The sequence below is a fragment of the Aptenodytes forsteri genome, unplaced genomic scaffold, assembly GCF_000699145.1.
Source record: "Aptenodytes forsteri isolate BGI_AS27 unplaced genomic scaffold, ASM69914v1 Scaffold284, whole genome shotgun sequence".
Taxonomy (NCBI): Eukaryota; Metazoa; Chordata; class Aves; order Sphenisciformes; family Spheniscidae; genus Aptenodytes; species Aptenodytes forsteri.
Window position 1 is genome coordinate 2,633,664 of NW_008794445.1, and position 24,650 is coordinate 2,658,313.

General features: G+C 47.4%; 1 protein-coding gene across 1 annotated transcript in view; it reads left to right on the forward strand.

The window, feature by feature from the left end:
- Positions 1-24,650, forward strand: part of CACNA1I (calcium voltage-gated channel subunit alpha1 I) — a 165,795-nt gene that overhangs the window by 104,694 nt on the left and 36,451 nt on the right. Inside the window, 5 exon segments of the mRNA XM_019474817.1 lie at positions 6,219-6,378; positions 8,629-8,944; positions 9,630-9,722; positions 15,723-16,029; positions 17,429-17,832. Of these exon segments, the coding sequence (XP_019330362.1) occupies positions 6,219-6,378; positions 8,629-8,944; positions 9,630-9,722; positions 15,723-16,029; positions 17,429-17,832 (1,280 nt within the window).

Sequence of the window (24,650 nt, forward strand, 5' to 3'; positions counted from 1 at the left end):
CTTTTCAGCTTCCCATACTCTGCCAGCAAGGAGGTGCACAAGAAGCTGGGAAGGAGTATAGCCAGGACAGCTGACCCAAACTGGCCAAAGGGATATTCCATACCATATGACGCCATGCTTAGTATATAAGCTGGGGGTAGTTGGCCAGGGGGCAGCACTTGCTGGTCAGGGACTGACTGGATGTCGGTTGGTGGGTGGTGAGCAGTTGCATCACTTGTGGTTTTTTTTCTTCCCCTGGGTTTTTGTTTTTCTCTCTCTCTCGTTTTACTTCCATTAAAATTTGTTATTATTATTAATAATTATTATTATCATCATTATTTCAAGTATTAAACTGTTCTTATCTCAACCCACGAGTTTTCTTACTTTTGCTCTTCCGATTCTCTCCCCCCATCCCATGGTGGGGGGGGAGGGTGAGCGAGCAGCTGTGTGGTGCTTAGTTGCTGACTGGGGTTAAACCACAACACCCGTACTGTCAGTTAGACCTGTTTTTCCATGGGGTTCATTTAATCCGGGTCAGGCCAGCCATCTAGACATGCTCTCTGTTGCATTGGTGCAAAGCAAGGGGTGACGGTCTGCAATGTGAGTGAGGCTGGCTTTGCAGCTTGAGGAGAAGGCATCTGGAGCTGCACGCCGGCTGTTCCAGCCGAGCTCCTCTTCCTTACACATGTGTTTGCAGGAGAGGCCTCAGTTGGGAGGAATGCAGCAAAGTGAAAAAAATCTGGATGGTGAGGGAAGCTGTAGGTTATAATAATGATGAACTTGGCAGTGCATCTACTGTTGCACACACAGCTGATCGGCTTCTCTTTGCAGTAGTTTGGCCCCACATTTTAGCTAATGAAATGAATGCAGTGTGTGAAATGGCAGCTAAGCCTTGGATCAGCAAGAGATCAGTGAGGAGGGCCACAAGTTGGAGCACCAGCTTGCACTGTGCACACAAACTGAGATTATTTTAACTACAGGGCTTGGCCACAAAAAAAAAAGGTGCAGCTCTCCCTGTGTGCTCTCTGCACAAATACCATCTATCTACTGGAATCATTCCTCAGTTCTGAAAATTCCCATAAAGAAACATGCACAGGAAAATTCTGCCAACCCCGCACTAGCTGGGTGGACTGCCATGTGTCCTGGGGCAGGGGAGGAAGGAAAGAAGGCACACTTGGACAAGCAGCCTGGCTGAGGGACAGAACAATGCTTCAGTCTCTGCACTCTGCAAAATGTCCTGCCAGCTACAGTCACAAATGTTGATGGGGAAGAGATTTACTTTTCCTCCAGTTAAAATGACAATTGGTGGCTTAGATGATGATGCAGATAAGATGGGTGCTGAGAATTATGTTCTCTTCTATCTGGTTTACTCTAAGCAAGGGAACGATTGCTTCAAACCGTTATCTCCTTTTGACTCTGCACACATTAGCTTTGTCCCTCACTGTAGAGCTGGGGAGGACTCAAAAGCCTCAGAGGTGGGTGAGATAGAAGAAACCAGAAAGAATAGGGTTTCTCACCCTTTCCTGAGCCAGTCCCCCGTTCAGATCTCGGGGTGGTTAGTGCTAGGCAGTGAATCAGCTCAGCTGTTGGTCCTCACTCTTGGAAAGAGGCCGGCGGAGAGAAGACGAAGTGACAGAGTGATGCTGAGCAGGGGGAGGCGGTGGTAAGCCACTGGGCACACCTGCACTGCATGGCTGGCTCTGGCTGTCTGGAGCTCGCCTCCTCCCCAGCCCTGCCCTGGCTACTTGCAGCCGCCACCACGCTTTCCCTGAGGCTGGTACATGCCAGGAGAGTCTGCTTAGCTGTGACAGCCAGGCTAATCAGGGTTGATGGCAAGTGTCTGGAGGGAGCTACGGTCACTGTAGCATCTGCAGAGTTTGTCAGGAAGGACCTCTGGATGCCGCTGGGGAGAGGCAGAGGATTTGCTCTGCCTGAACCGAGGAGGGAGTTCAGCAACTTTGCTTCATCTTTTGGCTTTGCTCAGCCCTGTGCTTCCCTCTGACAGCTCGCTCCCCAGCACTCCTCTCACCCTCCTGCCACTTCTCATCCCTGTGACGTACTTTCCCCCCGATGTCTACTGCTGTGTTGGAGCAGTGAACGCATCTCTGTTGTGCTCATGGCTTTGCTCCCGCAGGATATCCTACCAGGAGTAGACCTGCCAGCGAGGTCCCATCAAGCACCCTTCCCCACCCCTTGCCCAAGGGCATGGGTGAGCAGCAGGGAAGCATTATCTGAGCATCATTTCATGAGAATCCTTTCTTGGATGCCCACAGCCGATGTCATTTCATTTCCTCCTTTCCCCTGGCCTCCTCATGAGGGTTAGTGGGGAAGAGAAAAGGCCTTTCAAAGCCCACACCTGGCACTCATGAATATTTCATGTTTCTAGCTTTTCTTCCCCTTGAAGAGCAAAACCTTTTCATATTTGATGCCCTGGGAGCCCGTTTGGTTACTGAATGTTGCTTCATCAATGCTCTCCCTCCCTGCTTTTCCTCCAGACTGCCCGACCCCTCTTCCTTTCTCTTCTCAGGGAATGTCTCCTTTTTTCAAAGTCTGCCTCAGAAAAGGTCATTGTCCCTTTCATATTCCCTCCTTGCTGTGAGCCAGTGTGGCTTCTGCTCTGCCAATGGTAAAGGACAAATGGGGATGTGGGGAAAGGCAGCAGTGGGGAGGGAGGACGAGAGACATGTGCATGTATGCTGCGGAGCAGTGCAGAGGTAGAAAGGAGATGTAGGCACAGTGAGAGAAAAGTAAAGGGGCAGAGCAGCAGGCAGAGGTGGTGGAAGGTAGGAAAGAAGCAGCAGCAAGACTTTGCCAAAGAACCAGCTTTCCAGCACCTTCCAGAAGTTGTCATGCAAGATGCACCGGTGTTGCTGTGGATGGGGGCTTGTCCAGCGAAGGCCCCTTGGAAAAGGGAGGCATCCCAGTTCTCTAGGGCAGGATGCTCCCAAAGCTGCACTGACAAATATGCTGCCACCCCTGCCTTGCCCTCTGCCCATTTCCATTGCCCTGCAGCTGCTTTAGAGATCTTGTCATCTCAACCACCAGGGTCTGCAGTAAATCATCACTCTCCATCCTTAGGCTTTTCAGGCTTTCTCCCTCTTTCCCCCACACCTCGTGAGTGCTTGAGGAACCAGGGACCGTTTGCAACCTGTTTCCAGTCAGGCTGTGAAGACCCCGAAACACATTGCTCTTTGGGTTCTGCCTGAGTGGGGCTCATCCCCTTCTGCCCATGAAAGCATTCAGACACCTGGCAGTGAGGGTCCTTTCTTGGAGACCCACAGCAGATGCCCTAGCGTGGCTGCCAGACCAGCCCATCCCTTCCTGGGTCCAGGGGACTGCAAAGCCGCAGCTGCGGACAGACCCATGCAGGGTTGCTGGCTCAGGAGGGGACAAGGATGCTGTGAGGGCTTCCCCCCAAAGTGTCCATAGGGGCTGGCACAGGTGCAGGAGTGGCACTGCCAAAATGCCATAGCAGAGGATGGGGCCCAGGGACTCGGGCATGAGTACTGCAGGCAGCACAGCGCAGGCAGCAGGGGAGGCTAACAACTGAGAGAACAAAAGTACTGAGCTTGTATTTACGCTGTACCTTTCATTGATATGGAAGTAGTAGTTGAAGTACCTCCATTAACTGGGTGAATTCAGCAGAGGAGGTTCATTTTGTTTCCTGGTGGAAAACTGATGCCTCTGGTGAAAAATGGGTTCCCAGAGCAATTGCTTTGCAGTTTAGGGCAGGAAGCAAAAGAGGCTTTGCACAAAGTGAAGTGATGGATTTGTTTTAGAGGTGGTTGGCCTATAGAAGAATTGCAGTTGATGTTTGGATGGGGGTAGGTTCAGCGTTCTTGCTTTGGGAAGAGCCAATCTCACATCCACAGTCAGCATCAATGGGCAGTGAAGGATGATACTGTTCAACTGGGAAATCTTTAAAAAATCAAAATTGGGTTTCATTTGGACTTAGAAATGGAGCCCACCAATGCTGAAATTCTTTGTGATGTGGAAAAGATGCCAAACGCTGTGGCCACCTGCCTGGCATAGGGCCACCTGCTGTTTCTTGGGTTATGGACCCAGGTACCCCACAGGACCTAGTATGAGGGCAATTGCTATGATCCTGGAGCTGTGGGTAGCACAATGCTGTACCATCAGTAGCCCCTCTGAGAGTCAGGATGGAGAATGTGTGGGCAGGCAGGATGTTTCCAAGGAAAAGGCAGGCAAGTTTTGGAAGTCACTTGTCTGCTCTTGGAACATGGACAAAATCAATTTTTGCAAATTCTGACCCCAAAAGTGTGTTGTCTGTAAAATTCTGGTGGGGATGTCTGTTCTGTCTGTTCTGCATTTCAGCGTAAGGGCAGTCTCATTCTTCCCATTACCTCTGCTCTGAGATGGAGCTAGCATCAATTGATCTGAAAAACATCACCCCCTCTTGCAGCGCTGCTGGCGCAGCTTCCCATGTCACTTGGCTCTCCCCAGTGTACTGACCAGGACAGTTTATGGGAACTACGGAACTCGTGCTGTGAAGCAGTGTTAATGCTGGGAACACACTGCACTGCAGTAAGGGTGTGTGGCCTTAAAGCCAAAGTGTTATGCAGAGTGTTGCTCCAGAGCCTGGCAGGTCACAGCAACAGGCAGCAGGGCACTGTGGCTATGCTGTTGGGCTTTGTGCGGTGACAGATCAGAAAGCTATCAGTGACTCGTGGCATGTCCGCGATCCCCAGTGAGCGGCTGGAGCTGTGCCCCTGCACTGCTGAGTTACTGATGTACTGTCTAGAATCTGCCTTAACTGGTGACTAGTGATACAGCTGGGCAGTCAGGCAAGCAGGGCTTAGCTGCTGCTCCACAGCCTGGCCTTAGAGCTAATGCCATCATTCCTTGTCCTTCATGATCCCATGTAGCCATCCTTAAGTGTCTTCTCCTTCCTACACATCACCTACCTGCAAATACCACTCCTGTCTCTCCCACCCCCATCCGTCCCCAAAACACTCCCTCCTGAGCTAAACCAGTCCGATGCCCCACACCAGGCACCCTTCTCCCTTCAGTGTGCGTGCACCCCACGCCTGCATGCCCCCCGCAGGCACCGTTTCCCTCCGCTCTCTGTGGCGTGAGCAGCTTGGGGAATAGAAATAGAGCGTAATACACAGCATCGTGTGGCTAATTACTTGACGCTGGGCACACAAGGGGGATTAACTTGTGCCTCAAAGGGCTGTCAAAGAATCCTAATCTTATCTTCCCCTCCTCTTTCCCCTTCCACTGCCATCTGAAGTAATGAACTGGTTATAAATACCTAATTAGCTAATTATTTGCTGGCCTACATGGAACATCTTCAGTGAAGGAACACCCTGGGCCCCCAGGGGAGGGACCTCCGTGGAGGTGAGGAGAGACGACCGCACAAGGTATGCGCTGGGGTAAAGGCAGTACAGTGATGCTTGGAAGGATTTCTAGACTTTCACCATCCCTGGAGACAGAGGAAAAGTCATTATCTCCATGGAGAAAGGAGCCTGTCCTTACCCGTGCTTGTGACTGTGTGAGCAGAAGAGCCAGGGAGAAATAAAACCACAGAAAGAATTTATTAGGTAATGAAAGAAAAAAAGTGATTTTGGAAACATTTGTACTGGCTAGAGATGCTGTGCCCGCTGCCTGTGTGCTCCAGCTCTGTTGGGGAGGGATGACTAGACAAGAGAGGAGAGCGTGGTCTCCGTGACTGTTGCCTGATGAGACTGCCACTGAGAAGACCGATTTATGCCAGGTTGTGTGTGCTGGAGAGATTCATCCCACTAGGCAGGCTGGCCGTGGACTGTCGATGCAATTCTTACAGACTGCAGCATACAGTCTTCAAACTGGGATGTCTGAGGCTGTTGAGCTGCCATGCACCTTTTGGACAGAGTTTTCACTCCATTGCCCTTCTGTGGGAAAGAGCGAGGGGGGAATATCAGCGAGATATCTGATGGTACCAAAAGTCTCATTCCCTTTTCTTCTCACTGCTGCAGACGGAGGCCTAGGGTTAAGAGATCATAGCATCACAGCAGTTCTGCTGGCTGCCTGTCAGTAGAGGTTAGGACAAGAAAGGGCAATGATCATAAATCTAGCCTGGTTTGGGCAGTAATTAATTTCTGACACTCTGCTTTTATCTTCATGTGGCTTTTTTTTTTTTCCTCCTAAATTTTCCTTTCCTTTTCTTTTTCCTCCTTTCCCTCTCTCTGTCCCTCCATCCCACACTTGCTCCTTCTGGTTCTCTTCTCCCCCTGCAGGCATGCGCATCCTTGTGAACTTGCTCCTGGACACCTTGCCCATGCTGGGGAACGTCCTTCTTCTCTGCTTCTTTGTCTTCTTCATCTTTGGAATCATCGGGGTGCAGCTGTGGGCCGGGCTGCTCCGCAACCGCTGCTTCATGGAGGAGAACTTCACAATGTGAGTGCCTGGTAGACGATTTCTCCTTCCTTTCTTCCAGGGACATTTCTCTTTCCCCTTCCCTGCTCTCTTGTCTTCTGCTGCCTGGCTCTCTGTGTATCGCTTACTCCGAATGGCTGTAGGGTGATACCATGCAGAGTGTTAGCTCGTTAGCGTTGCAGTGGAAACGCAGGGAGGGCAAAGGCAGCTGTTTTTAGTCTGTCTTCACGGTCCACAGATGCCTGGGCTCATTTGGATTTGGCCAAGGCACAGGTTAGCATAGCTGCCTCCTCCAGCCGTGCCCAGGGATTCAAGGTGCTGCTCCTACTCCCAGAAAGAGTTGAAACTCTGAAACACCAGGCATGCCATCTTTCTCCTGAACTTGCTACCTCTTCAAAAAACAACAACCAGAGGAGTCTTACAGAAAGCCATAATGCTGCTTGATGCTTCAGGGACATCTTTGGCACCTCCGAGATGAAGCTGAGATCACTGTTTGGACAGTAGTGCATTACCTCCGGAGGCTTTGGAGGGGCACTGGGAAATTACTGGAAAACTTCAGGAGTAGAACTGCACGTGGGAGGTGCCATGGAAAGAGGACGGAGGGCTGTTGGGAGAGGTGTCCCACAGCTGGGTTAGTAGAAGTGTGAGCATCTGAAAGTGAAGAATGGCTGTTTGAATGGGACAAAAAAAAAGATGGGGAAACGTGGGCACAGTTTTGGCAAAGAGAGCCTGGAGCCACACAGGGGTTGATTACAGGTATCTGAGGTTTATTCTGGGGGGGTTGGGGGGAGCCTGCAGAGCACGGCTCTCCTCCTCCCTGGAGGCAGTGGGGTGGAAAAGCTCCTGCCTGCCGCGAATTCTCCGATTACCCTCCTGGGGAGCAGAGCACCAGTTCCAGGGCACAACTCCTCCTGTTGACTTTCTGGCTTTAGCAGATCTCAGACTTTAAAATGTTTCTTAAAACCGTATACTAATCCCAGGTGTCCTATCAGTTTAGACTGCTTAAAAAAACCTAAAGCTGTAGATCAGTTTAGACTGATTAAACAATTCTGAAGCTTTAGAGCATCTCAAATTGGAAAAAAAAAAGTGTGAAAATACAATCTGCAGAACAGCAGTGGGGTTGGAGAGTAGGAGCTGCTTAAAGCAGCCATTTACTGTGTTGATATATTCCTTGGGGAAAAACGAATGTTTAGGATGATTGTCCTATATGTAAATCAGTGGTAATACTACTTTAAGGAGTGTAATTACATCCATGCAGAGTCAATGTAACTGAGAAGTGAAATGAGGCCACAGCCTGCAAAGTGACAGATACTAGAAAATCTTTGGCTGACCATTACTAGAGAAATGAAGTCTGCAGGCACCCCAGTTCACCAATGATACGGATGTGTTACGACAGATCTTTGTGGTTTAGTCCCACTTAGTTTAGAATCAGACTTTCTCTCTTTTCTTTTTCATCAACACTTGTCCTCTTCCAATGACATTTAGTGAAAAAGTCTGCATTCATGCGACATGAAAGTTGCGTGTTGTAGCATTGCAAGGAATGCACCAGATAAAGTTTAATGGAAAATTTTAAATCTCCTCCTTTCACTTTCCTGATTATTAGGTCATCTCCAGCTAGGCAAGCATAGATGATTTTAATTATTCATGCATTTGGAAGGTGCTTGCATTATTTGGAAAAAAGCACGTGAACTTGTCATGAAACATTGCACCCATAATGCCGACTGTCAAGGAGGAGTCAAAGTTAAGGTTAAGTCAATTTTAACTTTGCATTTCCTGATTTTAAGGCTTAGCTGTGCAACCTTAATTATGCATGAACTGGATTTTTTTTTTTTTAGAAGTACAGAAGGTTCACTGCCAAATGTTATAAAACATGTCCATCAATGGTTACATACATGAGCACATCACAGTAAAGCCTGATGAACTTCTTTAATATCACTGCATCTGATTTAGCTTCGATGCTAATGGGGAGAGTGATCAGAATGCAAATCTTTGCATTCCAGCTTTTCTTCATCTCCATGCAAGCAGATTGTGTAATTTGGCTTGGGGTGATCTGATGGCAGGTAAAACTCTGAAAACTGGGGACTCACCCTGGAAATTTCCTGTTTTCCAGGAGCCCTGTCTTCCCTTCCCTTCTCCTGCGGCAATAAACCTGGAAATCCCTTACACAGTGTAGTCCCTATGTCAGCATGGGAGCTCCCAGCTCCACTAGTGTCGCTGATGGGAAACTGTCTGTTACAGGAACTTTATGACTGTGGGTTTTTATCCTTGCAGACAAGGTGACATTGTCCTGCCCCCTTATTACCAACCTGAGGAAGATGATGAGATGCCCTTTATCTGCTCACTGTCAGGAGACAATGGAATTATGGGCTGTCACGAGATACCCCCACTGAAGGAGCGGGGCCATGAATGTTGTTTGGACAAGGACGATTATTATTACTACAACTCAGTCCGGCAAGAGTTCAACATCAGTGGCATGTGTGTCAACTGGAACCAGTACTACAACGTGTGCCGTACAGGCAACGCCAACCCGCACAAGGGTGCCATCAACTTTGACAACATCGGGTATGCCTGGATTGTGATATTTCAGGTAAGATTGAGTTAGCTTCCTAACAAGGCTCAAGCTATTTTTCTTTTATCCAGCTCAATCTTTCTGTGCTCCCGTGATGGTTTCTGCAGGGTGTGATACAGCTGCAGAGAGAAAAGGGCCTTGTAACTACTCTGGCAGGAGAGACAGAGTGCACATCATGAAGGGTGTTCCTGAAGATGAGGAGGGACATAGAGCTGTTCCAGGCCCTTGCTGAAATGAGCTACACCCTTTAGGCTGACTTGTACCAGTTTTCCCTTCAATCCAGATCACTATAGCAAAGGAGTCTATTTTTTTTTTTATTTTAAATTCCCAGCACGCTTTGCAGATGGGAGCTAAAATCTGTGCCTTTTTTCTTTTCTGCCGGCTGTATGTGGTGTCCAGTCCAAGGGGCACAGAAACCTGCTGTGGGTTTTCCCCTGCTGTGATCCAGGGAAATGAACTATTTTAATGAAATATTCCTGCTGTGGGCTAGCATGATCTCACAGGCTTTGACGGTATGCCAGTGTCACCAAGCAGTACCACACTGATTTCCTGGAATGGAAATTTGGCTTCCTTGAAATGAATTGTTGTTTCTCACCTTCCTTGGGTTGCAACAGCCCTGCCAGTATCTGCCTGTATACACTGAGGAGTGAACTCTGGAAGCTCGCTTCCCTCCTGTTTCTCTTTTTGTTGTTTGTCTTTGCAGGTGATCACACTGGAAGGGTGGGTGGAGATCATGTACTACGTGATGGATGCCCATTCCTTCTACAATTTTATCTACTTTATCTTGCTGATAATCGTAAGTATAAGACTTGATGACTGTTAGCATTGCAAGCTAAGAGCCTACAAAAAACAAGTTTTCTGGATTTCTTCTAGGAATCTCAGGAACCCAGCTATTTGATTTTCACCGAGTCGATGGCAGGATCACATAGTTGTCAGACAGGTTATTCTCTTTCACTCAAAAAATATGCTCAGGATTGATTCCTGGTGATATACATACCCAGTGTAAGGTAATGTTCTCATCCGCAGATCTTCTCTCAAAGTAAATTCCCCAAACCAGTAGGCCCAAAAGCACAGAAAACCATTTATGTATCTGCCCTCCTACTTGGTCTCTCTCTATATTTTAAGCTCTTGAGTCATTCTTGAGCCATGTTTTATGGCTTTTGGCAGCACCTGGATTTCTCAGAATCAGGGTCTCATATTCAGATTTTGTCAGATTCAGGGTTGGTCATGCTGAATTACTTCCTCACCATGAACAAAAATGAGCTGCTGCTCCAGAAGTGTTAGCAGTCCAACATAAACTGGCTGTGTGAAATCACCTGTGGCTGGTGGGGATGGAAAGAGAGAAGTGTGTCAGTGATGAGAACTTAGTAAGCAGTTTATAAGGCCCATGGATTTATACAAGTGAAGGTTGAAGGCTGCTTTGCTGTAAGGACATTTGTTGTTGGTGCCTGGAGAGAGAGATGAGAAACATGATGCCATTGCCTCTTCCATTCCTCAAGCCTCCCACATGTAAGTGTATTTTCTTGGAGGGAATATCCTGTTTCTAACAGGGAAGGATTTTGTTTTTATGAAGACTCTTGCACTTTTCCCACACAGAGACCAAAGTCAAGACTAGAAGGAAAAGACCTAGGATGGATTATGGGAAGTATAAAATCTGTACACGCTAGGTGCAATTTAGTTCTAGGTCACTTAGCCATAAGGACCTCAGTGTGTATCTCCAAAGCCTACATGCATTTGGATGGGCTGCTGAATGGACCTGGTTAAGACTCTGCTCTTCACTTACTACTTGTCCTATGTGGCCATGACCTCCTAGAAATAGGATCTCTAGAAGCAGTCACCCAATAACACCAACAGACTCACCTGGCACGGGATCTAGTTTAAATTCAAATTGATATGCAATGATCTGAGAGCAGACAAACCCTAATCCAGTTTCTGGGGGAAATTCTGCAGCCTGTACATATGGGGAGTGGCACAAAAAAAAATCTGCTGGTCCATTCAGGTCAGAGAAATTACGAAAAAGCTGAATCTTCATGGTATCCTCAATTTCTCCCTGCCTTCTGGCCTTCTATCATCAGAAGGAAAAGACAAGGAGAGAAAAACAGAAAGATGACCTACACCCTGTGGGCTGCAGCATGAGCCAGGACAGCAGAGGTGAAATACACCTTGAGGAATGCTGCTTTTACTTTGAGGCTGGAAAGTCCCAAGGAGAGACAGTGCAGAGGTATGATTGCACAGGATGGGGGGGAAGCTCCCCCCAGTTCTATTCCCAAAGGCAAACTGAACATCCACCGCTTTTTGTGAGTTCAGAAAACAATTATTTCCCATAAAGTTTGTTCAGATATCCCATCATGCAATAGACACTTAGCACCTACTTGCATTTTCACTTTGAGCAGCATGGCCAGGATACCCAGATTTGTACAATGCGCAGTTTGGCACAGACTTTACTCCTGGCCTCAGACGCAGTCTCTCCCAGAGCCAGGAAGGACTGTGCAGAGTCAGTGTTTAACCATTGGGGTTGGCATGCCCGTCTCCTGTGGGCCAGTTCCAAAAACTGCCCCTCACCTCCTGCTCCAAACTACATAAATTCTGTCAGCATATTTTTCGTTTCTAAGCAGGAGCATCCTTCTAGTGCTGGCTCACCTCATGTGGATTCCCAGTGATTCAAACTTTGTCTCTGACTTTGCAGGTGGCTGAAAACCCTCAAGTAAACACTCCACCTGAGATTTTACTGCGGAGTGTCATTGACATTTCTAGACACTCCCTCCTCATTTGCAGAAGCCATGTAGGTTTATTTCCATCAAACACAGGAGCACATGAACCTCAACTTACTCTGGGGACTGCTCAGAACAAAGGAGCCATATGCTAGATGGGATATTTCCTTTGCTTTTGGTGGAGTTACACCAAGAAAGTATTTAGCCTTTCTGTTACCTTCTTTGCATGTGTAATGCACTTTTCCAGCACATAGCAACACCACAGTGTGAACTTGCTATCACTTGGTTTCATTTTCCCTCTGAGTCTTCTTATAGAAATGACAATCCCTCTTCAAGTCTCATGAAGCACAGTCCTTCCAGCCTTGATTCTTCCCTCCTTCTCCACGGCCAAAAGGCCTGGGTTTCTAAGCAGGATTGCTTTGACAGTGCAATGCAATGCAATGTTTGTTCAGATCTCCCATCATGCAATAGACACTTAGCACCTACTTGCATTTTCACTTTGAGCAGCATGGCCAGGATACCCAGATTTGTACAATGCACAGTTTGGCACAGACTTTACTCCTGGCTTCAGACTTCAAGCCCTGACTCTTTGCTTTTTCACATACATCCTAGCTTTGGCTCAAACTTACTCTTCTGGGGCCGGATCTTCACAGCCTCTTCCTTAGAGCTATGCTTTCATTCATGACTTCTCCCTCCCTCACAGAGATATCTTCAAACACCTACATAAGGGCATTACCTGCTACTGCTCATCTGGCAGGAAGAAGGCTCCACCACCTGTATATATTTCCAGCATGGTCTAGGACTCCTGTGTAGATGTGCTCCCTGAGGGGAAGAGTGCTGGCTCATCCTGGCACTCAGAGTGGCCTTGCAGAACAACCTGGTAAAAGCATTTTGTGTATTCAGCAAATTGTAAATAGCTTCCCCCTCTGCCAGAGACCAGGGAGGTGACGTGCTTTCACCTCTCGGGTCAGTGCTTCATTTCAGTCTTCCTACTTGAGCTCTAGCTGTCTCTTTGTCACCTCTCCAGCTACTTGGCCACTGGTGTGGCTTCTGGACTAGAGAAAGCTCTTCTGAACTCTCAGATTGGCAACCACATTGCAGCACTCAGTGGCCTCCTTGAAGTGCTCTGTGCTTACACATGTGGGCTTCAGAAGACAAGCTGGATATCCAAGCATAAGCAATAAAAATAATGGGCAAGAAAGCCAGCATCTCTAGCACCAGTCATATTTTATTAGATATTGTAGACAGGGATGGAGCCTTGGGCTGAACAAGGCCAGGATCTGCTTAATCACAGTCAGCTCAGTCTCAGGGCTGAACGAGACTCCTGCGTTGGGGCTTTGAATCACTGGTCTCCTCCTGCCTCTGTCAGATGCTTTGTCTGACACCATGTCAGACACTTTCGGTCTCCCCGCCCAGCTAGCTGAGATGGATCGCTCAATTATGAGCCATCTGGGACCCTTACTGTCCTTCTGCTAGCTGGGAGGCAGAGTCTTCGAGTTTATGGACTCAGCAGAGCCTTAGAGTTTATGGACTTGCCTGTTGTCTTAAGGATTAAACAAGCTCATTTGTTTTGCGTTTGATGTTCCTAGCTAAGAGGTTTAAGGATTGGGGGTTAGTTGCTATATCCAGTCCTCTCACTCCTCCCCTTTTTGGTCATCTGGTGGGAGAACATAGCAAATGGTGCCTGTGAGGACAGGGCTTGGTGAGGTGAAACCTGAACCCCCCTTCTGGATTCAACCCCAGGCTTACAGTGTGACCCTGCTGAGGGTATCTTGTTGCCCTCAGCTCCTCTGCTTGTAGCCTGGAGAGAAAGTGTTGTGAGTCTTAATGGCTTGTTGTTTGTGGAGTTGTTGGAAGTCGCAAGGTACCAGGCAGTGTCATAATTAGCGTTCCAGAAATGTGTGCACAGCTGGTGTCCAGCTCCTAACCCTGCCTCACTCAGGGCAAGCCAAGGGAGATAACTGAATGGGCAAGCCCATGTGAGTGTCGTGTGGTGCTGAGGGGGAAGAGGGCAGGAGAGTGCATTGGAGAAGAATTTGGATTTCCAGTCATACTCTCATTGTGAAAACATGCAAGGTATCATGGACTAGGGAAAATCTTGGGGGAAGGTGAAGGAATCTGAATGAGGCATCGTTTTAATTTTCAAGGCCACATACAGAAGCTGAAGGGAAAATAGGCTGAAATATGGGCAGGAGGAGAGGGAAGAGAAGGGTTCAGTGATGAAGGGAAACAGAATTAGAATAGCTTTGAAGGGTGCTGAGAGGAGGAGAAGAAAAAAAAAAAGCCCTTTATTTTGAGATGGTTTATTGTCCTTATGCTGAATCTGGTTGGGAAGGGCTTCATGTTTCAAAGGCTTATTCAGGTGCTAGCAGGGACATCTCCCCTTTGAAATACTGAGAGCCACTGTACTGAGCCTCTGGACAGAGCTGCTGGGCACCTGTGTGAAAGAGAAAGGGACAACCAAGGTGCAGGCTGGTGGGGGAGTGGCAAGGGCTGTGCACTGAGGGGAAGGCTGCTTGGATAGATAAAACAAGCTGAGGTACTTACTGAAAAAAACTCCACCTTTTCCATGCACGAGGGTTAGTGTCAGGTTATCGCCACCTTTGCTTGCCCTCTCCCCTTTGCTGGACGGGTTATATGGGGGAGGACACGTGTGAAGATAAAGGAAGGACTGGATCCAGCTCTATGTCAGAGCTGTTTGCTTGGAAAGGAGAGACGGAGAGGTGAGACTGGGTCCTGTGTGGGTTCAGATAGGAGGAACACAGTGCAAGGATGTCCCTTAGCAGGGATGCTCCCTGGTCCAGGGGAAGCAGAAATCTTGAGCTGGTGCTTCCTCTCCTCCCAGGGGCTGCCCCACAGAGTCCATTTCACAGCAGCGCAGACGTGTGGTCCTTATTCAGAGATCAGACTCTGCGTTTTATCAATGCTGTATCGCCACTTACAGCTCTACAGGGAGTAGGCACCAATCAAGGCATCATAGCTTTTGAGAATGATTTTGAACGTGATTACCAGCCCTTTTATGTATGAAATTCTCATCATATTGAAGCCCAGGTTTTATCCTAAGTGTAATGAATGGATAGATCTCCTAGTGGAGATTCATCTATAATTTTATAATACGTAACACTGAGAGTGAGATTTTTACCTCCAGATCTCTCAGCACCAAGAAATATTTGCTCCATTTTACAGATAGGAAAACTGAGGCAAAGGACTCTTAAAGAGAACATGCAAAGGTGTAAAATAAGCTTGGTAGACTTTTTGGCTTCTGTATGGAGAATAGGAAGAACTTGGGCATTTTGGGTTTTTTCTAAGAAATTGGGGGAGTGGGGTGTTGTTGGTTTTGTATTCGAAATGGAAAGCCTACCTAGGCTGGAGGACAAGTAAAATAAGAGCTAACATAATATGTCTAGTATCAGAAGAATCAGAAGAATAGAATATGAGCAAGGAAACACTGTTTTGCCAGACTATTTAGCGTCCTTCTCAAAGTCATTAGTTTTTGTAAACTCCTCTTTGATTTCAAGAACTCACTTGTTTCAGCAAAGTGCCATCTCCCTGTATGGTGAATTAAGGCGTAAATGGTAGAAATAAATGAAATGCTCCGAGAATACTGGTATGTCCTCCAAGAGTTGAAGACAATAAATGACAGTGCATGATTTTTCCAGTAGTAAAAGAGCAAGCAGAGGAGAAAGCGACCAAACTACCAAACTAGTCTTCTGTCTCCCACCTTCTGTTTAACACAAAGGAGAGGGAAAGAAAAAGTCCAGTTTTCATCAAACCCTTTACAGGTAACTTCTAAGTGACTTGCTAAAGGTCCCAAGGCCTGCCAAAAGAGCCAAAAGTCAGGCTTGTGTTTCCTGAATTTCAGTTCAGAGCTCTAAATTGTGCATAGAAATGACATCGAGCAAGTTCCCAAAACCAAGCTCAGCCAGCCCTGGCTTTCTCTGAAATCCTATCCCCATACACAGACTGGTTCCCATTCCTCTGTTTGCCTCCAGTCACTTTCCCCTCCTCTCTCCTTTTACATTTCCCCTCCTGCATGTTATTCCTCATGCTGACATTGACTGTCCCTTCTTCTCCTTTGCTACTAGGTGGGCTCCTTCTTCATGATTAACCTGTGTCTGGTGGTCATCGCAACACAGTTCTCGGAGACCAAGCAGCGGGAGCACCAGCTGATGCAGGAGCAAAGGGCCCGGTACCTCTCCTCCAGCACTGTCGCCAGCTACATGGAGCCGGGAGACTGCTATGAGGAGATCTTCCAATACGTCTGCCACATCGTGCGCAAAGCCAAACGCCGCACCCTTGGGCTGTACAACAGCATACAGAGCTGGCGCCAGAGCCACGTGGAGCCGAGCGATGCCAAGCTAGGCATGAACAGGAAAAGCCAGAGGCACTACAGTAAGGATTGCGTGGGTAAAGCTGGAAATGCCAACAGTGGAAATGTGAGAGTAACTGGGAGCATCTCCATGTGCCAGCTTGCCAAAGGACCTGTGCCTACAAAGCACAGAATTAGAATTAACATTGTCCATTGAGCATGGGGCCATGGCCAGCGCACCAGACCAGCAAGGTGGGGATGACCAGCAAGAATGGGAATGAAACGGGTGACCAGCAGGGAACATGGGAAACCCAGGTCTGAAACCCAGAGACCATAATGGGATAACGTTAAAGGCACTGGCTGAGGCTTGTAAAGGGCTCCAGGTCTGGTACAGCAGGGTGATGAGAGCCATTTGGGAGAGTGAAGTATTAAGGGGATATGACGGAGTGGGACTCAGGATTTGACTTGGTGGCATAGTAGGTCCCCCAGAGCTCTCCTCCCAAACTGGGTTGCTGTGGGACCTCAAGAGAGAGGTAAAGGGAGTAGAATTGCAATAGGGTGTCTCCTGAACCAAGGGAGCAACACTGAAGGAGTCAGTTTGATATGCAAGGGCAATGGAGACAATTTCTCTTGATGGGAGCACGTGCTGTTGTGTAAAGTTAGACACGAGATACCATTTAAATTGGATTCCTGGCCTGAAAAATGGTCTTACAGGGTTAGTATTAACTGCCTGCTGATGCCTTCCTAAGTTATGCTCCCATTAACAAGCAAAAAGGTGGATTTCTCTTCAGCTGGTCTTGCATACTCAGTCTTTCATTTCTTTACTTGCTCGGAGAAAAGTTTCTGCAGGCTTCATGCACTGTGTTAATGAATTAATTGCTTCATTCCCCCAGTGTCCATTTGATCTTCCAGGCCCAACTGGAGGATCGAGGAACACAAACTTAGTTTTCTCACTGAAGTCAAGAGATCTGTTCTGATTCAGAGCGCAAAGACTATCAGGAGGAAGTGTTCTTGCGCTATCTTTTCTGTCTTCTTGAGATGCTTTGCTAATGTAGCTTCCCTAATTTAGAGTGTTCAGCTCAGCGTGTGGGTTCTTGGACCCCACTCGTAGCAGTTCAGGCAAAAAGCAGCCCTCATGATTGTTTTTCCCTCGGTTCTCACTTAACACAAGCTACTGAGTCTCAAGCTGTAGTTCCTGCATCAGACAAAACGGTTCTTCCTCTGATGGACGTGAACCCCCATTGAGCCTAATCACTGGCAGTAGAACAGTACCATGCCTTTTGGTGACACAGCCAGTCAGAGCAAAGCCCCCAATGGCAATGGCTTCTATTGCTGCCCTTGAGATGATGTGCCAGTGTTTAATCATCCTTACAGCTAGAAAGCCCAGTTACTCTGTCTAAATACCCAAAAGCCAAACAGATGCCCAGTTTCGATGTCTTTTTCAAAGCCTTCTCCTTTAAGTGTGATCATTTCTCTCCCCAGGGCTTTGCCAGCAGCACAACTCTCTTGACTGCCCTCCTCAGGGCTTCGTCCAGCCCATTGCCATCACAGCAACCTCTGATCCCACCAACTGCCCCCAATGCCATAGCAGGGAGCATGAAGTGTCCCGAAGGCTCTCTGTCCTGGATAGCACTGACTCAGACCAGGAGGACGGAGGAGCCAGTGAAGAGGAGGGAGAGGGCAGCAGAGAGGACCAGGGTGCCTCGGCGCTGGAGAAGGAAGAGGAGGAGGTGGAAGAAGGCGGACGGCTGAAGCTCTGCAGTGACGTGTGGCGAGAAGTGAGGGTCAAGCTTCGAGGGATTGTGGACAGCAAGTACTTCAACCGTGGGATCATGATTGCGATCCTAGTGAACACTATCAGCATGGGCATCGAGCACCACGAGCAGGTAAGGCACCTCAGGGCACAGGGTGGGCAGCGGGGACTGGTGAGTCCTGCTCGAGGTTACGGCCTCGCTAAGCAGCTGATGCAACTTGGTGGAGGTAGAGATTGAGCAATTTGGACCCCAGGCCGCAGCACAGGTGGTCCCAGCATGGCTTTGGAGAACGCCTCAGGATCTTTCAGGGTCTTTTCTTCCTTATCCCTGCACTTAATCACTTTCACTGTCTCCATGTATTTTCTTTTCACATCCTTTCAATCCCTCTCTTTTCCTCCTCCCCGCTCACTTTTATCCCTCTGTTTTTCTTTTTTGCCCTGTCTTCTCCTTCCATCTACTTCTCTCTCCTTCACCCCTGTCTCTTCCATCTTCCTCATCTCTCTCTCTCATTTTTCTCTTCATTAGCTTACTGAATCCTTAGTCTATTTGGTTAATTTAATGTGCCTTCTGGGGATGTCACAGGCACTTCACCAGCATCTCAATTCAAATCCATCAGCTTGCTAGCCTTTCCAGCTTAATTAAGAGATGCCTGAGCACAGTCTATCTATACAAGAAGGCTAGGAAAGGCACCACCTCCCATCTCCAGTCATTTTGGGGGCTCAGATGGCTTGAGCCTTTCCTTTGCCCTGACAGCAAGAAGCGATAGATAGGTCAGACATAGATAGCAGGTGTGGGCACAGGTTTGACTTTCACACCAATAGTTTGCAGGCAGCTCTGAGTCAGCAGTGCACTTCATCCTAATGACAGACTTGTGAGATGGAGAAGGATTGTGTGCCCTCATTTTACAGCTGGGAAACAGAGGCTGTGTCTACTTTGTGATGTGCAGAGCCAGCTTCAGAGGGTGTTAAGCACTCCCATGACCTTGCATCTGCATTGCTGGCTGGTAGCTCTGCTGCACTTTGCGTTAAAGGAGTCTATGCTATACATCCATGTCTCAGATCTATGCCACCAGTCTGAATGTGACCATGATTCTCTCCATGTGTCTGCCCAGATCACAAAAATAAGAGATCGCTTCACTACTGAGATGCTGACCGCATCGAAGCTTTGGAGCCAAGGTGAAGTCTAGTCCTGAACACAGTCTTAGGCAGCAAAGAGACAGGCAGTGAGTCTGGTTCCAGCAAGGCACTCAGATTTGTCCTGTGCTGTATCAGGATGGAGATATCTTGACACCCAGAGTATCTTAAATTCCCTGTTTGAGGCAACACAGTGTCTGAGCCAGTATTTGAAGCCTCAGATATCTGGATCCCACCCACGTACCAAACATTAGACCATTTTTCAAAGCCCAGCTAGTTTCTGATACAAGGATGGGAAACCTTAATTTGATCCCAGAATGCAAAACTGCACTGGATGCTTCAGTACCAAAAAAATACTGGCAGGAGCTCAGAGGATAGGAGAATGAAGAAGAGGCTGGAGGGGTTGACTCATGAAAATAGATAAAAAAGAGCGATGTATTTATCACGTAGCAGAGAGATGACTAAGGGTTGAAGCCCCAGACAATATGAAAACTGCCCACTGATGTTTTAAAGATGTGAGCACCAAGCAGGGAGAGTCATTGTTCATTTTGGTTTATTGGAGACAGCATGAATTAAGAGTCTAGCAGAAGAATATTTGAGCTGGAGGTAGAGAATTCACTCTCATGTTCTGGCTATTGTGTGTGTAGATTTAAGCCCTTCTAGGCCGCCTCTGCTATGTTTGTACAGCCCACGGCAGAGTGGGATCTGCCTGCAGCATTGAGGTTTCTAGTAGCAGGTTATTAATGACACATCCTTAAAGTTACGCTATCACTTTTTATCCAGAAGTAGCTAGGAAAAGCTTATGACCCTGCATGCTGTTTCTACTAGAAAGAGAGGTCAGCTGAATTGATCATAACTGAAAAATGTGGTGCAGCCCGTTTATTTAAAATATGTATACTGAATCCTGTTTTCCTGGCACAGGAAGATTAAAAAAAAATAAAAATATTCAGACCATACCATGAATTCCAGGTCCTTTTCAGTCAGCAGTTAACTCAAAAGCACACAGGCATTTGCACTTCCCTTTGCCCTCTTCCAGTTTTCCTCAAGCTATGCTACCAGTATATCTTAGACTTGTGCTTCATTGCCTCCTTTTCTCTCCTTCCTTTCTCTTTTTCCTGTTGTTTTTCCTCCCAGAAACACAAATTTTCACAGAACAATATCCAGTAAAACCCCTCTGCCCACAGAGATCTGTGATTTGCAGGGTGACGCCATCCTATGACTGAAGTAGCTTCTGTTGCTTCAGCTACTTCATCATATGAAATGTCTCCTGGCCCAGAGCTAATGTGTATAGAGATCTCTCAAGGTTTTATTTTCTGGTGCATGGGAGATCACAACCCCAGCCACTCTCTGGGGACGTATCTGGCTGGGCGAGAGGACATGTGAAGGTGTCACAGGTTTGAGCAATCCTGGGAGCAGCTCATGGCACATCCATCAGCTCCTTGCTGCTCCACTTGTTCATGGACTACACACAGGTGAGCTGGCCCACTGACCAAAGGACCCACCAACCATCAGGTTAAGGGATGAGAGAGACTGCAGAGGCCAGGCACAAGGTTAAGGCTCAGAAACGCAGGAACCTGGGGGACAGAGCCCATGTGCAAGTCTCACCTTTGATTCCTGAGACTTGACCAACAGAAAAAACCCCATGAATTAAAATTATTTGTTTGTTACAGTTCAGGGGTTTAATATTCACAATGTTTTTCTGCCAGGAGACTTAACCTCAGCAACTCAAACCACTTTACTCGGATCCAAATCACTTTGGAATTTGGCTTTGTTTAGCTTATCCATCCAGTCCCTTGACCTGTCCTGTTTGTGTGGCCAAGACAGCTTCCCATCTCCTTATGCGTTTCTTGTGAGGGAAATCAAATCATTTTGGGACAAACTGCACTGCTGTGAGTCATTTTAAATCCTTAATCTTATCACAAGTTATCACTTGTAAATAGATAAGTTTATTTAAATCCATCAGTGTGCATTATACCATGTAATATCCTCAGTATTAGGCCTTCAGATATTGCTGGGACATTGCACAAGCCAAAATCCATAATTTCAAGCTTTGTCCTGCTTGAAATAGTTTTTGCAGTACTTCAGATCTGCTTCTACTTGGAAGTGCCTATTTTTAAAATCCAGTGTAGAAAATCAAGATATTAGATGCTTGTGGCTGTCCAGAAGGATCCTTTTAAGAGGGTTACTTTTTTTTAATATTCACAGAGGATCTGGTGCTGCTCGCTTTTCTCCCTTATTCAGCATGAAGATGAAAGGCTGGTCCCAGCTGAATGTCCCAGGCTGCCTTTCTCATATATTTCTTGAATGGCCTGTTGGGCTCAAGCTTCTTTGCCATTAGTAGCCAATGAGACAATTGCTGAGTAACGTGGTTTATCTTCTCCAGTATCTACTTACAGTATTCCTTCGTACATCAGATCAATACTTTATGAGGTCTGTCTTGTGTGGATCAAGAGATGATCCCTTGTTTCCTAACTAGACCAGCCCTGTGGATCAGTACCTTCATATCCTTTAGCCTGTGTGATTTTCCTTTATACCAGCATTTATTGCGTCCACAAGCTCATATTTTACAGTTATTGCTTCTCTTTTTACTATTTGCTGCTTGTCAGAAACATTCAGTAAATGTCCAAGCCAGCTCATCATACTGACATTTAGTAATGTCATCTACCCTGGGGTGGTGGATGAAACTGCATTATTTCAGTCTTGTAAAACTAGGGTATAACAAAACATCACAAAATCCTGCATTGGTTGTGGGGTGGTGATTAGAGTAAGTAAAAGCTAGTTGGTATGTTCCATGGCTGATTTCTATGACTATTCTGATTATTGTCAAGTGACTTTGAAATGGCAAGTAAAGATGGACGGGCTGGAGAGACCTCTCTATGGAATATTTCTCTCTCATGTTCTCAGAGGCAGTGATGTGCAGGTATGGTTTGGTAGGGCTGGTCTGCACAGATCACGTCAATTACTCTTCAGTTGCTAGGCAGTTGCAAATTTACTCCTGGTTAGGAGAAACTTCTGCAGGGGCTTCATGGTGGTCTGCATATTCTTAACCTTTCCTATAGCGCAGGAGTTTCTGGCTGCTGTCAGATAACGGACTAATTACATTTTCAGTCTAATCTGACATAAGAGCTCAAATGTTAGTAAGAAACTGAAAAGGGGGAAAAAAGCTGAGCCGCTGCCCTCTATTGCCCCAGTTCTAGTTTCTGATCACTGGGCAGGAGCTCTGAAGTAGATCTGAATCATACATTTCACTCTCAGTATTTGATCTACATTGTTAGGGATGAAGGACTTCGTGCCATGAAGACGTGAATTAGGTAGTTTCATGGATTTGGAAAGAGATCCATATGCAGAGTAGGTGAACCAGTCTGGTTAAAACACTGGCTCTGGGCATGCTTTGCCCCCTGGGGTCTCTCTCCCTTTCAAGCCACCCTCCTCACCCTACTACTCAGCTCCCACAGTTTTGTTTGTTTCTCTCCTAGTGTGATGGGTAAACCCGTCTATCCTGGCTTGGCAATATGAACAGACTTCTTGTGGGTAGATTTCTGGTGTTCCCTGCTTTTGCTTGGACTAAAACAGCCTTGAGTTCAGGCCTTTCCTTGTGGACACTTCAATTTACAGTTTCTAGTTAAACCTGGGTGGCCTGGGAGAAGGAAGTCTTGCTAATGGTTTTGATGATAAATGCCTGAGTGCTGTGTGTGGGAGCCTGGGGAGCTCTCACAACTGTGAGATGACACATCCATTGTGTTGGGGATCCCGTGTGTTGGTAGGAAGAAAAGGAGAGAACCACTTTTTCCCTGTTCGCTTGCCCCCTTCATCAAGTTCACACTTCCCTGGCCAGAGAGAGTCCCCCACACCAGGTCCCAGCCACCTGCCTTGTCCACTGTCACTCATGGTCACACTTCCCCAGGTGCGAGGGCATCCCCGCACAGGACACAGCCCCTGGTGGCCCCCATCCTGCAGCCCTGGCTCCCAGCTGATGGCTCTTTGCACTCTGCCGAATTATCTGTATCTCCAGAAATGGCTGCAATGCAGGATCTGCCTTTAGCCAGTGAGTGTGCCTTTCCAGCTGGCTCTTCTCTCTTTTTCTTTTCTTTTTTTCATGAGTTCATTCCTTTTGTGTTGCTCTTCCTTCCCCAGCCTTTACTTCTTTCCTACTCCATTTTTAAAAATCTCTCCTTCTCTACTTCTTGTGGGTGCCAGTGAATTGATTTTTTTTTTTCAGCTTTGTTTTTTGATTCCTCTTTCGCTGCCTTTCTCTCTGCCCATCTCTCCTTCCTTTCCCTGCCCAGTCTTTCCTGCCCCTCTCTCTAGGAAGGATGCTTTGCTGGGGCTGATTGATAGCTCATTAGAAAAAGATTAACAGGTGGAAACTTGACTAGAGAAACAGATGTCAGGGAGGGAAGGAGAGATGGGGGAACAGGTGACCTTTTCCACAAGCAAGATGCAAGCATGGCTTTTCAAACATCAGTTGCTCCCTACGACAGCACAAGAGAGAACATGTGGACAGCAGAAAGGAGGATAATCCACCATCATAGCCTGTCACTTTTTTACAGTGCTCATTCTCACTGACATAATAATTTGATTCAGGCTGAAATTGGCATCTCTGTTTAGCATATGGACCTCGTGTTCCCAGCAAGTGTCATTACTGCCTGGCTCTCCGTGAAGTGATCGTCATCTCTCCCTTCCTGTGTGCACTTGCTCGTTCTTTCTCTCTCTTCTCTCTTATCTCCCCTCCTTTCCCCCTCATTTTCAGGATGGTTTTGTTATTCAAATGTAATTATGGATGGAAATTGAGCCATCTCCCCTTTTTTTATTTTAAAGAAATGGAGTATTTCAATAAAAAGCTGCAATGAGAAGTGCAAGGAATTAGCAAAGGGCGTGGGAAGCCACAGATGTGAGGAGCAGGTTCCAGTCCATTTGCTCATCTGGGAGGATTTGGGCCCCTGGGGGCCCCAGAGCAGGGGTTAAAGCAGCCCCCAGCTTCAGGGGGAGGGTCAGGCCCAGAACTGCATTCCTCCTTCACTTCCCCTTCCACCAGCTGAAGTAAGAGGCACAGCCAACAGAAAGGCTGCCCTTCAGAAAAACAGCAAGTTTGCAGTCCTCAGGGAGAGACCATGACTCCCCTTCCTAGTGGGCACTAATACTGAGTTCATGGTAAAAATATTGGCTCTGACCTGCAGGGACTCACTTTTTTGTTTCTGTAATGCTAGGAGTGTCTGTCCTTTCTTGCCCTGAACAACAGGCTTTTGCAGTTTTCTTGTTCCCATCCATTTTATGTGATGCTTAAAAGAGTGGCCTGGTGGCCAGTCGTAGCTCAGAGCAATGTGAAGGATGAGGGGAGTCTTCAGCCACCTTTTTGGCACAGGTATCCAAACAGTGAGAGCAGTACTGCCTGCTACCACAGAGCCTGGGTCAGACTCACCTCGAAGGCTTGGAGCTGGGGCTCAGTGGCACAGTAGGTTAAACATCAAATATGTAACCTTGTCTGAGGTGTGACATACCTGTCTCAAGGTAAAAATGGAAATTTGGGCTAGAGGAGCCCTGAAGAAGTGCCTTGGAGCTACTGTGCCTTGTCCCTCTGCTTGGGAAGGCAGCACACCTTTGTCTGGAGCTGCTGCTTGGGAAGGTGATGGCCAGCAGCATGCTACAGCCAGGTGAATTGCCCTAGCAGTCTCATGCGGTCTGAAGGCCATGGGTTGTCTAGCCTGGCCCCAAGATGCAATCCATTATACTGGGAGGAAGTTTTTCTCTCACTTTGGGAACATTTTGTACCTTGCCATTGCTGTGGTAGTCTGCCTGGGCTATGTATGTCTGTATCTG